The sequence below is a fragment of the Myotis nattereri genome (genome assembly GCF_964212035.1).
Source record: "Myotis nattereri genome assembly, chromosome: 21".
Classification (NCBI taxonomy): domain Eukaryota; kingdom Metazoa; phylum Chordata; class Mammalia; order Chiroptera; family Vespertilionidae; genus Myotis; species Myotis nattereri.
The window spans coordinates 14640154-14655981 of NC_138097.1; the positions used below are offsets into that span (position 1 = coordinate 14640154).

General features: G+C 51.4%; 1 protein-coding gene across 2 annotated transcripts in view; it reads right to left on the minus strand.

Annotated features, from left to right (window-relative positions):
• The window catches only part of SLCO3A1 (solute carrier organic anion transporter family member 3A1), a gene marked incomplete at its 5' end in the record, with an annotated part of 193864 nt that overhangs the window by 51156 nt on the left and 126880 nt on the right, over positions 1-15828 (minus strand). For both annotated transcript variants that reach the window (XM_081114816.1, XM_081114815.1), the window contains 2 exons: positions 14059-14123; positions 15274-15449. In XM_081114816.1, coding sequence (XP_080970942.1) covers positions 14059-14123; positions 15274-15449 — 241 coding nt within the window. The remainder of the gene's footprint in view (positions 1-14058; positions 14124-15273; positions 15450-15828) is intronic.

Sequence of the window (15828 nt, forward strand, 5' to 3'; positions counted from 1 at the left end):
TGGGCTCTGGGAAGAGGCCTACCACCTACCTCACACTCTAGTCTAGTCTAGTGTAGTCTGCCTGATCCATCCTGGGCTCTGGGAAGAGGCCTACCACCTACCTCACACTCTAGTCTAGTCTAGTCTAGTCTAGTCTAGTCTAGTGTAGTCTGCCTGCTCCATCCTGGGCTCTGGGAAGAGGCCTACAACCTACCTCACACTCTAGTCTACTCTAGTCTAGTCTAGTCTAGTCTAGTCTAGTGTAGTCTGCCTGGCTCCATCCTGGGCTCTGGGAAGAGGCCTACCACCTATATCACACTCTAGTGTAGTCTAGTCTAGTCTAGTCTAGTCTAGTCTAATCTAGCCTAGTCCAGTGTAGTCTGTCTGGCTCCATCCTGGGCTCTGGGAAGAGGCCTACCACCTATATCACACTCTAGTGTAGTCTAGTCTAGTCTAGTCTAGTCTAGTCTAGTCTAATCTAGTCTAGTCCAGTGTAGTCTGTCTGGCTCCATCCTGGGCTCTGGGAAGAGGCCTACCACCTACTTCACACTCTAGTCTAGTCTAGTCTAGTCCAGTCCAGTGTAGTCTGCCTGGCTCCTTCCTGGGATCTGAGGAGAGGCCTTCCACCTACCTCACACTCTAGTCAGGTCTAGTCTAGTCTAGTCTAGTGTAGTCTGCCTGGCGCCATCCTGGACTGTGGGAAGAGGCCTACCACCTACCTCACACTCTAGTCTAGTCTAGTCTAGTCTAGTCTAGTCTAGTCTAGTCTAGTCTAGTGTAGTCTGCCTGGCTCCATCCTGGGATCTGGGAAGAGGCCTACCACCTACCTCACATCTAGTCTAGTCTAGTCTAGTCTAGTCTAGTCTGCCTGCTCCATCCTGGGCTCTGGGAAGAGGCCTACCACCTACCTCACACTCTAGTCTAGTCTAGTCTAGTCTAGTCTAGTCTAGTCTAGTCTAGTGTAGTCTGCCTGCTCCATCCTGGCTCTGGGAAGAGGCCTACCACCTACCTCACATCTAGTCTAGTCTAGTCTGCCTGATCCATCCTGGGCTCTGGGAAGAGGCCTACCACCTACCTCACATCTAGTCTAGTCTAGTCTAGTGTAGTCTAGTCTAGCGTAGTCTGCCTGCTCCATCCTGGGCTCTGGGAGGAGGCCTACCACTTACCTCACACTCTAGTCTAGTCTAGTCTAGTCTAGTCCAGTCTAGTCTAGTGTAGTGTGCCTGCTCCATCCTGGGCTCTGGGAAGAGGCCTACCACCTACCTCACATCTAGTCTAGTCTAGTCTAGTCCAGTCTAGTCTAGTCTAGTGTAGTCTGCCTGCTCCATCCTGGGCTCTGGGAAGAGGCCTACCACCTACCTCACATCTAGTCTAGTCTAGTCTAGTCTAGTCTAGTCTGCCTGCTCCATCCTGGGCTCTGGAAGAGGCCTACCACCTAACTCAAACTCTAGTCTAGTCTAGTGTAGTCTAGTGTAGTCTGCCTGCTCCATCCTCGGCTCTGGGAAGAGGCCTACCACCTACCTCACACTCTAGTCTAGTCTAGTCTAGTCTATTCTGCCTACTCCATCCTGAGCTCTGGGAGGAGGCCTACCACCAACCTCACATTATAGCGTAGTGTACTGTAGTGTAGTGTAGTGTAGTGTAGTGTAGTGTAGTGTAGTGTTGTGTACTCTGCCTGGCTCCATCCTGGGCTCTGGGAAGAGGCCTACCACCTACCTCACACTCTAGTCTAGTCTAGTCTAGTCTAGTGTAGTCTGCCTGGCTCCATTCTGGGCTCAGGGAAGAGGGCTACCATGCACCTCACACTCTAGTCAAGTCTAGTCTAGTCCAGTGTAGTCTGCCCGGCTCCATCCTGGACTGTGGGAAGAGGCCTACCACCTACCTCACACTCTAGTCTAGTCTAGTCTAGTCTAGTGTAGTCTGCCTGCTCCATCCTGGACTCTGGGAAGAGGCCTACCACCTACCTCACACTCTAGTCTAGTCTAGTCTTGTCTAGTCTAGTGTAGTCTGCCTGGCTCCATCCTGGGCTCTGGGAAGAGGCCTACCACCTACCTCACACTCTAGTCTAGTCTAGTCTAGTCTAGTCTAGTCTAGTGTAGTCTGCGTGCTCCATCCTGGGCTCTGGGAAGAGGCCTACAACCTACCTCACACTCTAGTCTACTCTAGTCTACTCTAGTCTAGTCTAGTCTAGTGTAGTCTGCCTGGCTCCATCCTGGGCTCTGGGAAGAGGCCTACCACCTATATCACACTCTAGTGTAGTCTAGTCTAGTCTAGTCTAGTCTAGTCTAATCTAGCCTAGTCCAGTGTAGTCTGTCTGGCTCCATCCTGGGCTCTGGGAAGAGGCCTACCACCTATATCACACTCTAGTGTAGTCTAGTCTAGTCTAGTCTAGTCTAGTCTAGTCTAGTCTAGTCTAATCTAGTCTAGTCCAGTGTAGTCTGTCTGGCTCCATCCTGGGCTCTGGGAAGAGGCCTACCACCTACTTCACACTCTAGTCTAGTCTAGTCTAGTCCAGTCCAGTGTAGTCTGCCTGGCTCCTTCCTGGGATCTGAGGAGAGGCCTTCCACCTACCTCACACTCTAGTCAGGTCTAGTCTAGTCTAGTCTAGTGTAGTCTGCCTGGCGCCATCCTGGACTGTGGGAAGAGGCCTACCACCTACCTCACACTCTAGTCTAGTCTAGTCTAGTCTAGTCTAGTCTAGTCTAGTCTAGTCTAGTGTAGTCTGCCTGGCTCCATCCTGGGCTCTGGGAAGAGGCCTACCACCTACCTCACACTCTAGTCTAGTCTAGTCTAGTCTAGTCTAGTCTGCCTGCTCCATCCTGGGCTCTGGGAAGAGGCCTACCACCTACCTCACACTCTAGTCTAGTCTAGTCTGTCTAGTCTAGTCTAGTCTAGTCTAGTGTAGTCTGCCTGCTCCATCCTGGGCTCTGGGAAGAGGCCTACCACCTACCTCACATCTAGTCTAGTCTAGTCTAGTCTAGTCTAGTCTAGTCTGCCTGATCCATCCTGGCCTCTGGGAAGAGGCCTACCACCTACCTCACATCTAGTCTAGTCTAGTCTAGTCTAGTCTAGTCTAGTCTAGTCTAGCGTAGTCTGCCTGCTCCATCCTGGGCTCTGGGAGGAGGCCTACCACTTACCTCACACTCTAGTCTAGTCTAGTCTAGTCTAGTCCAGTCTAGTCTAGTGTAGTGTGCCTGCTCCATCCTGGGCTCTGGGAAGAGGCCTACCACCTACCTCACATCTAGTCTAGTCTAGTCTAGTCCAGTCTAGTCTAGTCTAGTGTAGTCTGCCTGCTCCATCCTGGGCTCTGGGAAGAGGCCTACCACCTACCTCACATCTAGTCTAGTCTAGTCTAGTCTAGTCTAGTCTAGTCTGCCTGCTCCATCCTGGGCTCTGGGAAGAGGCCTACCACCTAACTCAAACTCTAGTCTAGTCTAGTGTAGTCTAGTGTAGTCTGCCTGCTCCATCCTCGGCTCTGGGAAGAGGCCTACCACCTACCTCACACTCTAGTCTAGTCTAGTCTAGTCTATTCTGCCTACTCCATCCTGAGCTCTGGGAGGAGGCCTACCACCAACCTCACATTATAGCGTAGTGTACTGTAGTGTAGTGTAGTGTAGTGTAGTGTAGTGTAGTGTAGTGTAGTGTTGTGTACTCTGCCTGGCTCCATCCTGGGCTCTGGGAAGAGGCCTACCACCTACCTCACACTCTAGTCTAGTCTAGTCTAGTCTAGTGTAGTCTGCCTGGCTCCATTCTGGGCTCAGGGAAGAGGGCTACCATGCACCTCACACTCTAGTCAAGTCTAGTCTAGTCCAGTGTAGTCTGCCCGGCTCCATCCTGGACTGTGGGAAGAGGCCTACCACCTACCTCACACTCTAGTCTAGTCTAGTCTAGTCTAGTGTAGTCTGCCTGCTCCATCCTGGACTCTGGGAAGAGGCCTACCACCTACCTCACACTCTAGTCTAGTCTAGTCTTGTCTAGTCTAGTGTAGTCTGCCTGGCTCCATCCTGGGCTCTGGGAAGAGGCCTACCACCTACCTCACACTCTAGTCTAGTCTAGTCTAGTCTAGTCTAGTCTAGTGTAGTCTGCCTGCTCCATCCTGGGCTCTGGGAAGAGGCCTACAACCTACCTCACACTCTAGTCTACTCTAGTCTACTCTAGTCTAGTCTAGTCTAGTGTAGTCTGCCTGGCTCCATCCTGGGCTCTGGGAAGAGGCCTACCACCTATATCACACTCTAGTGTAGTCTAGTCTAGTCTAGTCTAGTCTAGTCTAATCTAGCCTAGTCCAGTGTAGTCTGTCTGGCTCCATCCTGGGCTCTGGGAAGAGGCCTACCACCTATATCACACTCTAGTGTAGTCTAGTCTAGTCTAGTCTAGTCTAGTCTAGTCTAGTCTAATCTAGTCTAGTCCAGTGTAGTCTGTCTGGCTCCATCCTGGGCTCTGGGAAGAGGCCTACCACCTACTTCACACTCTAGTCTAGTCTAGTCTAGTCCAGTCCAGTGTAGTCTGCCTGGCTCCTTCCTGGGCTCTGAGGAGAGGCCTTCCACCTACCTCACACTCTAGTCAGGTCTAGTCTAGTCTAGTCTAGTGTAGTCTGCCTGGCGCCATCCTGGACTGTGGGAAGAGGCCTACCACCTACCTCACACTCTAGTCTAGTCTAGTCTAGTCTAGTCTAGTCTAGTCTAGTCTAGTCTAGTGTAGTCTGCCTGCCTCCATCCTGGGCTCTGGGAAGAGGCCTACCACCTACCTCACACTCTAGTCTAGTCTAGTCTAGTCTAGTCTAGTCTGCCTGCTCCATCCTGGGCTCTGGGAAGAGGCCTACCACCTACCTCACACTCTAGTCTAGTCTAGTCTAGTCTAGTCTAGTCTAGTGTAGTCTGCCTGCTCCATCCTGGGCTCTGGGAAGAGGCCTACCACCTACCTCACATCTAGTCTAGTCTAGTCTAGTCTAGTCTAGTCTAGTCTAGTCTAATCTGCCTGATCCATCCTGGGCTCTGGGAAGAGGCCTACCACCTACCTCACATCTAGTCTAGTCTAGTCTAGTCTAGTCTAGTCTAGTCTAGCGTAGTCTGCCTGCTCCATCCTGGGCTCTGGGAGGAGGCCTACCACTTACCTCACACTCTAGTCTAGTCTAGTCTAGTCTAGTCCAGTCTAGTCTAGTGTAGTGTGCCTGCTCCATCCTGGGCTCTGGGAAGAGGCCTACCACCTACCTCACATCTAGTCTAGTCTAGTCTAGTCCAGTCTAGTCTAGTCTAGTGTAGTCTGCCTGCTCCATCCTGGGCTCTGGGAAGAGGCCTACCACCTACCTCACATCTAGTCTAGTCTAGTCTAGTCTGCCTGCTCCATCCTGGGCTCTGGGAAGAGGCCTACCACCTAACTCAAAGTCTAGTCTAGTCTAGTGTAGTCTAGTGTAGTCTGCCTGCTCCATCCTCGGCTCTGGGAAGAGGCCTACCACCTACCTCACACTCTAGTCTAGTCTAGTCTAGTCTATTCTGCCTACTCCATCCTGAGCTCTGGGAGGAGGCCTACCACCAACCTCACATTATAGCGTAGTGTACTGTAGTGTAGTGTAGTGTAGTGTAGTGTAGTGTAGTGTTGTGTACTCTGCCTGGCTCCATCCTGGGCTCTGGGAAGAGGCCTACCACCTACCTCACACTCTAGTCTAGTCTAGTCTAGTCTAGTGTAGTCTGCCTGGCTCCATTCTGGGCTCAGGGAAGAGGGCTACCATGTACCTCACACTCTAGTCAAGTCTAGTCTAGTCCAGTGTAGTCTGCCCGTCTCCATCCTGGACTGTGGGAAGAGGCCTACCACCTACCTCACACTCTAGTCTAGTCTAGTCTAGTCTAGTCTAGTCTGCCTGCTCCATCCTGGGCTCTGGGAAGAGGCCTACCACCTACCTCACACTCTAGTCTAGTCTAGTCTAGTCTAGTCTAGTCTAGTCTAGTCTAGTGTAGTCTGCCTGCTCCATCCTGGGCTCTGGGAAGAGGCCTACCACCTACCTCACATCTAGTCTAGTCTAGTCTAGTCTAGTCTAGTCTAATCTGCCTGATCCATCCTGGGCTCTGGGAAGAGGCCTACCACCTACCTCACATCTAGTCTAGTCTAGTCTAGTCTAGTCTAGTCTAGCGTAGTCTGCCTGCTCCATCCTGGGCTCTGGGAGGAGGCCTACCACTTACCTCACACTCTAGTCTAGTCTAGTCTAGTCTAGTCCAGTCTAGTCTAGTGTAGTGTGCCTGCTCCATCCTGGGCTCTGGGAAGAGGCCTACCACCTACCTCACATCTAGTCTAGTCTAGTCTAGTCCAGTCTAGTCTAGTCTAGTGTAGTCTGCCTGCTCCATCTGGGCTCTGGGAAGAGGCCTACCACCTACCTCACATCTAGTCTAGTCTAGTCTAGTCTGCCTGCTCCATCCTGGGCTCTGGAAGAGGCCTACCACCTAACTCAAACTCTAGTCTAGTCTAGTGTAGTCTAGTGTAGTCTGCCTGCTCCATCCTCGGCTCTGGGAAGAGGCCTACCACCTACCTCACACTCTAGTCTAGTCTAGTCTAGTCTATTCTGCCTACTCCATCCTGAGCTCTGGGAGGAGGCCTACCACCAACCTCACATTATAGCGTAGTGTACTGTACTGTAGTGTAGTGTAGTGTATTGTAGTGTAGTGTAGTGTAGTGTTGTGTACTCTGCCTGGCTCCATCCTGGGCTCTGGGAAGAGGCCTACCACCAACCTCACACTCTAGTCTAGTCTAGTCTAGTCTAGTGTAGTCTGCCTGCTCCATCCTGGACTCTGGGAAGAGGCCTACCACCTACCTCACACTCTAGTCTAGTCTAGTCTTGTCTAGTCTAGTGTAGTCTGCCTGGCTCCATCCTGGGCTCTGGGAAGAGGCCTACCACCTACCTCACACTCTAGTCTAGTCTAGTCTAGTCTAGTCTAGTCTAGTCTAGTCTAGTGTAGTCTGCCTGCTCCATCCTGGGCTCTGGGAAGAGGCCTACAACCTACCTCACACTCTAGTCTAGTCTAGTCTAGTCTAGTCTAGTCTAGTCTAGTCTAGTGTAGTCTGCCTGGCTCCATCCTGGGCTCTGGGAAGAGGCCTACCACCTATATCACAAACTAGTGTAGTCTAGTCTAGTCTAGTCTAGTCTAGTCTAATCTAGCCTAGTCCAGTGTAGTCTGTCTGGCTCCATCCTGGGCTCTGGGAAGAGGCCTACCACCTATATCACACTCTAGTGTAGTCTAGTCTAGTCTAGTCTAGTCTAGTCTAGTCTAATCTAGTCTAGTCCAGTGTAGTCTGTCTGGCTCCATCCTGGGCTCTGGGAAGAGGCCTACCACCTACTTCACACTCTAGTCTAGTCTAGTCTAGTCCAGTCCAGTGTAGTCTGCCTGGCTCCTTCCTGGGCTCTGAGGAGAGGCCTTCCACCTACTTCACACTCTAGTCAGGTCTAGTCTAGTCTAGTCTAGTGTAGTCTGCCTGGCGCCATCCTGGACTGTGGGAAGAGGCCTACCACCTACCTCACACTCTAGTCTAGTCTAGTCTAGTCTAGTCTAGTCTAGTCTAGTCTAGTCTAGTGTAGTCTGCCTGGCTCCATCCTGGGCTCTGGGAAGAGGCGTACCACCTACCTCACACTCTAGTCTAGTCTAGTCTAGTCTAGTCTAGTCTAGTCTGCCTGCTCCATCCTTGGCTCTGGGAAGAGGCCTACCACCTACCTCACACTCTAGTCTAGTCTAGTCTAGTCTAGTCTAGTCTAGTCTAGTGTAGTCTGCCTGCTCCATCCTGGGCTATGGGAAGAGGCCTACCACCTACCTCACATCTAGTCTAGTCTAGTCTAGTCTAGTCTAGTCTAGTCTAGTCTGCCTGATCCATCCTGGGCTCTGGGAAGAGGCCTACCACCTACCTCACATCTAGTCTAGTCTAGTCTAGTCTAGTCTAGTCTAGTCTAGCGTAGTCTGCCTGCTCCATCCTGGGCTCTGGGAGGAGGCCTACCACTTACCTCACACTCTAGTCTAGTCTAGTCTAGTCTAGTCCAGTCTAGTCTAGTGTAGTGTGCCTGCTCCATCCTGGGCTCTGGGAAGAGGCCTACCACCTACCTCACATCTAGTCTAGTCTAGTCTAGTCCAGTCTAGTCTAGTCTAGTGTAGTCTGCCTGCTCCATCCTGGGCTCTGGGAAGAGGCCTACCACCTACCTCACATCTAGTCTAGTCTAGTCTAGTCTAGTCTGCCTGCTCCATCCTGGGCTCTGGGAAGGGGCCTACCACCTAACTCAAACTCTAGTCTAGTCTAGTGTAGTCTAGTGTAGTCTGCCTGCTCCATCCTCGGCTCTGGGAAGAGGCCTACCACCTACCTCACACTCTAGTCTAGTCTAGTCTAGTCTATTCTGCCTACTCCATCCTGAGCTCTGGGAGGAGGCCTACCACCAACCTCACATTATAGCGTAGTGTAGTGTAGTGTAGTGTAGTGTAGTGTAGTGTAGTGTAGTGTAGTGTTGTGTACTCTGCCTGGCTCCATCCTGGGCTCTGGGAAGAGGCCTACCACCTACCTCACACTCTAGTCTAGTCTAGTCTAGTCTAGTGTAGTCTGCCTGGCTCCATTCTGGGCTCAGGGAAGAGGGCTACCATGCACCTCACACTCTAGTCAAGTCTAGTCTAGTCCAGTGTAGTCTGCCCGGCTCCATCCTGGACTGTGGGAAGAGGCCTACCACCTACCTCACACTCTAGTCTAGTCTAGTCTAGTCCAGTGTAGTCTGCCTGCTCCATCCTGGGCTCTGGGAAGAGGCCTACCACCTACCTCACACTCTAGTCTAGTCTAGTCTAGGCTAGTCTAGTCTAGTCTAGTCTAGTGTAGTCTGCCTGCTCCATCCTGGACTCTGGGAAGAGGCCTACCACCTACCTCACACTCTAGTCTAGTCTAGTCTTGTCTAGTCTAGTGTAGTCTGCCTGGCTCCATCCTGGGCTCTGGGAAGAGGCCTACCACCTACCTCACACTCTAGTCTAGTCTAGTCTAGTCTAGTCTAGTCTAGTCTAGTCTAGTGTAGTCTGCCTGCTCCATCCTGGGCCCTGGGAAGAGGCCTACCACCTACCTCACACTCTAGTCTAGTCTAGTCTAGTCTAGTCTAGTCTAGTCTAGTGTAGTCTGCCTGGCTCCATCCTGGGCTCTGGGAAGAGGCCTACCACCTATATCACACTCTAGTGTAGTCTAGTCTAGTCTAGTCTAGTCTAATCTAGCCTAGTCCAGTGTAGTCTGTCTGGCTCCATCCTGGGCTCTGGGAAGAGGCCTACCACCTATATCACACTCTAGTGTGGTCTAGTCTAGTCTAGTCTAGTCTAGTCTAATCTAGTCTAGTCCAGTGTAGTCTGTCTGGCTCCATCCTGGGCTCTGGGAAGAGGCCTACCACCTACTTCACACTCTAGTCTAGTCTAGTCTAGTCCAGTCCAGTGTAGTCTGCCTGGCTCCTTCCTGGGCTCTGAGGAGAGGCCTTCCACCTACCTCACACTCTAGTCAGGTCTAGTCTAGTCTAGTCTAGTGTAGTCTGCCTGGCGCCATCCTGGACTGTGGGAAGAGGCCTACCACCTACCTCACACTCTAGTCTAGTCTAGTCTAGTCTAGTCTAGTCTAGTCTAGTCTAGTCTAGTCTAGTGTAGTCTGCCTGGCTCCATCCTGGGCTCTGGGAAGAGGCCTACCACCTACCTCACACTCTAGTCTAGTCTAGTCTAGTCTAGTCTAGTCTAGTCTAGTGTAGTCTGCCTGGCTCCATTCTGGGCTCTGGGAAGAGGCCTACCACCTACCTCACACTCTAGTCTAGTCTAGTCTAGTCTAGTCTAGTCTAGTCTAGTCTAGTGTAGTCTGCCTGCTCCATCCTGGGGTCTGGGAAGAGGCCTACCACCTACCTCACACTCTAGTCTAGTCTAGTCTAGTCTAGTGTAGTCTGCCTGCTCTATCCTGGGGTCTGGGAAGAGGCCTACCACCTACCTCACACTCTAGTCTAGTCTAGTGTAGTCTGCCTGATCCATCCTGGGCTCTGGGAAGAGGCCTACCACCTACCTCACACTCTAGTCTAGTCTAGTCTAGTCTAGTCTAGTCTAGTGTAGTCTGCCTGGCTCCATTCTGGGCTCTGGGAAGAGGCCTACCACCTACCTCACACTCTAGTCTAGTCTAGTCTAGTCTAGTCTAGTCTAGTCTAGTCTAGTGTAGTCTGCCTGCTCCATCCTGGGGTCTGGGAAGAGGCCTACCACCTACCTCACACTCTAGTCTAGTCTAGTCTAGTCTAGTGTAGTCTGCCTGCTCTATCCTGGGGTCTGGGAAGAGGCCTACCACCTACCTCACACTCTAGTCTAGTCTAGTGTAGTCTGCCTGATCCATCCTGGGCTCTGGGAAGAGGCCTACGACCTACCTCACACTCTAGTCTAGTCTAGTCTAGTCTAGTCTAGTGTAGTCTGCCTGCTCCATCCTGTGCTCTGGGAAGAGGCCTACCACCTACCTCACACTCTAGTTTAGTGTAGTCTAGTCTAGTCTAGTCCAGTCTAGTGTAGTCTGCCTGCTCCATCCTGGGCTCTGGGGAGAGGCCTACCACCTACCTCACACTCTAGTGTAGTGTAGTCTAGTCTCGTCTAGTCTAGTCTAGTGTAGTCTGCCTGGCTCCATCCCGGGCTCTGGGAAGAGGCCTACCACCTCCCTCACACTCTAGTCTAGTCTAGTCTAGTCTAGTCTAGTCTAGTCTAGTCTAGTCTAGTGTAGTCTGCCTGGCTCCTTCCTGGGCTGTGGGAAGAGGCCTACCACCTACCTCACACTCTAGTCTAGTCTAGTCTAGTCTAGTCTAGTCTAGTCTAGTCTGGTCTAGTGTAGTCTGCCTGGCTCCATACTGGGCTCTGGGAAGAGGCCTACCACCTACCTCACACTCTAGTCTAGTCTAGTCTAGTCTACTCTGCCTGCTCCATCCTGGGCTCTGGGAAGAGGCCTACCACCTACCTCACACTCTAGTCTAGTCTAGTTTAGTCTAATCTATTCTGCCTGCTCCATCCTGGGCTCTGGGAAGAGGCCTACCACCTACCTCACACTCTAGTCTAGTCTAGTCTAGTCTAATCTAGTCTGCCTGCTCCATCCTGGGCTCTGGGAAGAGGCCTACCACCTACCTCACACTCTAGTCTAGTCTAGTCTAGTCTAGTCTAGTCTAGTGTAGTCTGCCTGGCTCCATCCTGGGCTCTGGGAAGAGGCCTACCACCTCCCTCACACTCTAGTGTAGTCTAGTCTAGTCTAGTCTATTCTAGTCTATTTTAGTGTACAGTTGTCTTTCTAGTCCTTCCTGGCCTCCGCGGGAAGAGGTCTACCACGTACCTCACAATCTAGTCTAGCTAGTCTGCCTCACTGCCTTGCCTCTATCATGCGTTCTATGGGAAGTGTGCTACCACTAACCTCAGTGTCTAATCTGTTTCCTTCACTTGCTTATCTATTGTTCATTATTTCAGGTATAGAATTTGAATTCACTTCTATATAATGCCTTTTTTTTTTCTTGGCCTAGACCTACTAATTTAGAAATAATTAAGGTAATATTCAGTGATCTCAAAATTGTTACATTATACATGCAATATCACTGTAATACCTATCTCACATTTACCCCAAGTCTCACGAAATTTTCAGATATATCTTCCCATTGTGTTCTTAGCCTGTTTTTCCTTCTGTTTGGAGCCCTGTATCTGTTTACGCATCAGGCACCTCTACATTCACCTTGCTGCTGGGCGATTGCTCCCTTCTCATGTCAGCTTCCAAGATGCCGCCAAAGAGCAGGGCTCTTCTCACGTACGGGAATACGGTCCCCGCAGCTTTCCACACCTCATGTGCTAAATACATGTTGTATTTCCCATGAATGTGTATATGGAATGTTTTAAGCACTTTCTGCAATAAGGGTCCCTTCCCGGCTGGCCTGCCTCTATGGTTGAGCATCAACCTATGAACCAATGGTTCCTGGTTGGCTTCCTGGTCAGGGCACTTGCCCAGGTTGTGATCTTGATCCCTAGTGGGTGTGTGCAGGAGGCAGCCAATCAAGGATTCTCTCTCATCACTGATGTTTGTACCTCTCCCTCTCCCTTCCTCTCTGAAATAAAAAATATATTTTTTAAAAAATAAGGCTCCCCAACTTGCTACCAGATATTACACATTCATGTACCTCTCCGTCCACCCCACCTGGAGTGAATGTGGGTAGGAGGGCATCTGACTCACACACCTTGTACCTCAGTGAACAGTCACCATGGTTATTCCCCTGCAGGGGCTGTCCTCATAACAGCACAACGTCAGAAAGGCCGCGATGCTTTAAGTTCTTGCTGTACCCATTCTTACCTGGGCGCTGTCACACCTGCAACACATCTCTTTTGCATGACTTAGAAGTAAGACGGATTAAAAAACTGTGGTACGTCTACTCAATGGAGTACTACGCTGTCATAAAAAGGAAGGAACTCCTACCATTTGCAACAGTAAGGATGGACTTGGAGAGCATTATGCTGAGCTAAATCAGTCAGAGAAAGATAAATATCACATGATCTCACTCATATGTCGACTGTAATGATCAACAGAAACTGATGAACAAGAACAGAGGCAGGGAAGCAGTGATCAGATGCTCAAACCTCAGAGGGAAGGTAGGGGAGGGCGGGGTAAGGGGGAAAGATCAACCAAAGGACTTGTATGCATGCATATAAGCCTATCCAATGGACACAGACACCATGGGGTGAAGGCATGAACGGGAGGTGGGGGGCGGCTAAGGACACATATGTAATACCTTAATCAATAAAGAAAAAAAAGAAATAAGAATACGCCTTATAAGTGTCCCCATGTGCGCCAACATCGTGTATTATTGACAGTGTTGGGGAGATTCTAAGACCTTTCCCTGGACACTAGTAAAGGGAAATGACCAGGGCAACCGATCAGAACTAATTTGCTGCCGGCAGAGAAAGGAAGTGAGGGGGCAGATGCCATGTATTTGCCATTCCCCCAGGAGGACCTCACCTTCCTAATGAATCCAGGGTGGATGTTTTCCTCTTCGATCTGCCCACTGCGTGGGAATCGGTCTCATCATGAAAGTAGTAACCACATAGATTACAGACCTCTTCCCCGACCATATCCTGTAGCTTTTTTTTTTTTTACTTTACAAACACGCTGATAAATATTTCTAAAATTCATTCTTTGTGCTCATCTGTGGCTTATACTTCGGATAATGAATATTTATTCTGAAAACAGAGACCATGGTCATTTCCCTTTCCACCCCGATTTGCCAATAAGGTCGATGATTGAAGACCACGGCCCTATTATTCAAGAAAGAAAAGTTATCCTCTCTTGACCTTGGCCTTGACCAAGCTCCATTCCTGAAGCATCAACCATGTGGTAGAGGGTGAGGGCGGGGCATGGCTGAGAGCTGGGGTCCCGGGTTGGTCTTTCCGGATTTGCCCCAGCAGGGCCCGGGCCCAGGACCCTGAGAGAATCGTGGGCCAGTCCCACCCTGTGTCCCCATCGTAACGACGGGGCCTAATCTTAACCCTCTCTATCTGCACCTCACCCTGGAGTGGAGGCTCTGTAGCGTGAAGGTCACATGGCCCATCCCAGAAACCTCAGGGGCATGAACCAGATCAGTTTGGAGAAATTTAAAGGATGCAGTTTCCATGTGCAAGGCACTGAGACAACTCTCTCTCTCTTTCTCTCTCTCTCTCTCTCTCTCTCTCTCTCTCCCCCCCCCCCCACCTCCCAGCTGGCAGCCCCACAAGTGAAGCATGTCACAGGATGCTCAGGGGCTCAGGGGCTGCTCTAGGAAGGTGCCAAATGACACCATCACTTTCCCCCCTTTGGTGCCATCACTTCTTCCTCCTCAGGCCCAGGAGAAATCAGAGCTGACGTGAATGAAAACTTTGCCACTTCCTGAATGGAGGTCTAAACCCTGGGCAAAATGCATATTCAAGTTTCTCTGATTCTTCTATAAGGTCTCTAACGTTTCTATAATGAAACATCATAGGAAAAAAAAGACACAGTCAAGCAACGGGACCGTTTCACTGACACCCACTCACCTGGGCCGCAGCGTCCGGCTCATTATGGAGGGAAGAAGGAGAGGATACGTACCCAGCAAGCGGAGGAGGAGGAAGAGGACTCCCAGCGCGTACGACTTGAGTTCAGGGCTGACTGTCCTACGTGCGCAGCGACGAGGAAGCAAGAGAGAGATTATCGTCACTCCACGCAGTGGTTCTCAACCTTCCTCACGCCGCAACCCTTTCATACAGCTCCTCATGTTGTGGTGACCCCCAGCCATAAAATTATTTTCGTGGCTACGTCATCACTGTCATGTTGCTACTGTTATGAATCGTCATGTAAATATCTGATATGCAGGATGTATTTTCATGGTTACAAATGGAACATAATTAAAGCATAGTGATTCATCAGAAAAACTATATGTGTGTTTTCCGATGGTCTTAGGCGACCCCTGTGAAAGGGTCGTTCGACCCCCAAAGGGGTCGCGACCCACAGGTTGAGAACTGCTGCTCCACGGTAATTAACAGGCCCCAAGCCACACGCTGGGCCCAGCAGCACCCTTCCTGGGAAAGTTATCTGGGTTTTTCCCTCCACTTTCCCTGCCTCGAGTCTGGAAAACAATGGTAACTGCAGTGACAAGGTAAGTTTTTAATAAGCAGAGCTCATCTTGTCATGAAGACAGAATGCAAATCGGGCCCCTTCAGGCTTCACTGGAAGGCACCTCGCCGTGGCCAGGACAGGGAAGCATCTCGGGGTGACAGGCCCCACGTACCCGGGAACATCCCCTGGGAAGACATGCGTCCGGTGGCTCAGGCCAGAACCACGGCACCGGGGTCACTCTCAGGGCCTTTGAGAAATCAGCAGGACCTAGCAAGACTTGGCCCCGGGCGGCCCAGTGCAGTTAATCCAACCCTCTCCAGTTTCAGTACCTGTCCCCCCCCCTCACCCCCAGGAAAGGCACCCGACAGCGTCACGCTTCCACGTTGTGGACAGTCCCCACCTCCCTGGCTTGGGCCCCCAGAACTGTCCCTGGAAAGATCTCTCACTTTCTGAACCTCTGTATCATTTCAGCGAGGAGCTCGCAGGCCCGCTCTCTGCGGAATGTGCATGGCACACAACCCAAGCTCTTCATCTGGGACCGGCTCCCTGGGTCCTATTTTTGCACATTCAGTTGCGGGGACTGACTCTCTCCCGTGGGCCCTGCTTCTACACGTGGTGTGAGGCCAGTGGGACTGATTCCCAGCAGCCTCGGGCCCGGAGGGGAGGGGAGTGAGGCGGGTCACAGGCCCGGGGGCCTTACCAGCTCACCTGATGAGAATGATGACCGAGGGCGTCTGGGCCATCGCCCCGATCATGCTGCAGACACACATCACGCACAGGAAGGTGAGGAAGGCCTCTTGGCAGCCGGGGCTGGGGCACTTGCCGGGGACCACGGTGGCGTTCTCGGGCGGGCCGGTCGTCAGGCACGCACAGCCCGTGAGATTCTGAAAGGAAGCGTCCAGCCCTCCTCAGTGGCACCGCCAGCGCCTGCATCCCAAGCCGTCCATCGGCCGGAGCTGCGCAGCCCCATTACGCCCCCCGCAGCCTCCCATGCATCAGGCCTGAGCAAACGCGTTCGCGTTTTAAGGAGGCTGCAGAACGCAAGCAAAGAAAGGCATATGTATGGGGGGAGAGCTGAGCCCCGTCTCCTGTGCATTTCATTTCCCTGCTCGGGGATCCCTCCGTCGGCTGCACTGTAGACAAACGTGCCCCCCGCCCCATACAATTAGAGAGGAAATTGTGCTTCCACAATATGCTAAAACCTTGCCAATTAACACTGTAATTACCTGCCAATTTGTCCTCCTTCGTGCAGTTATAATTACA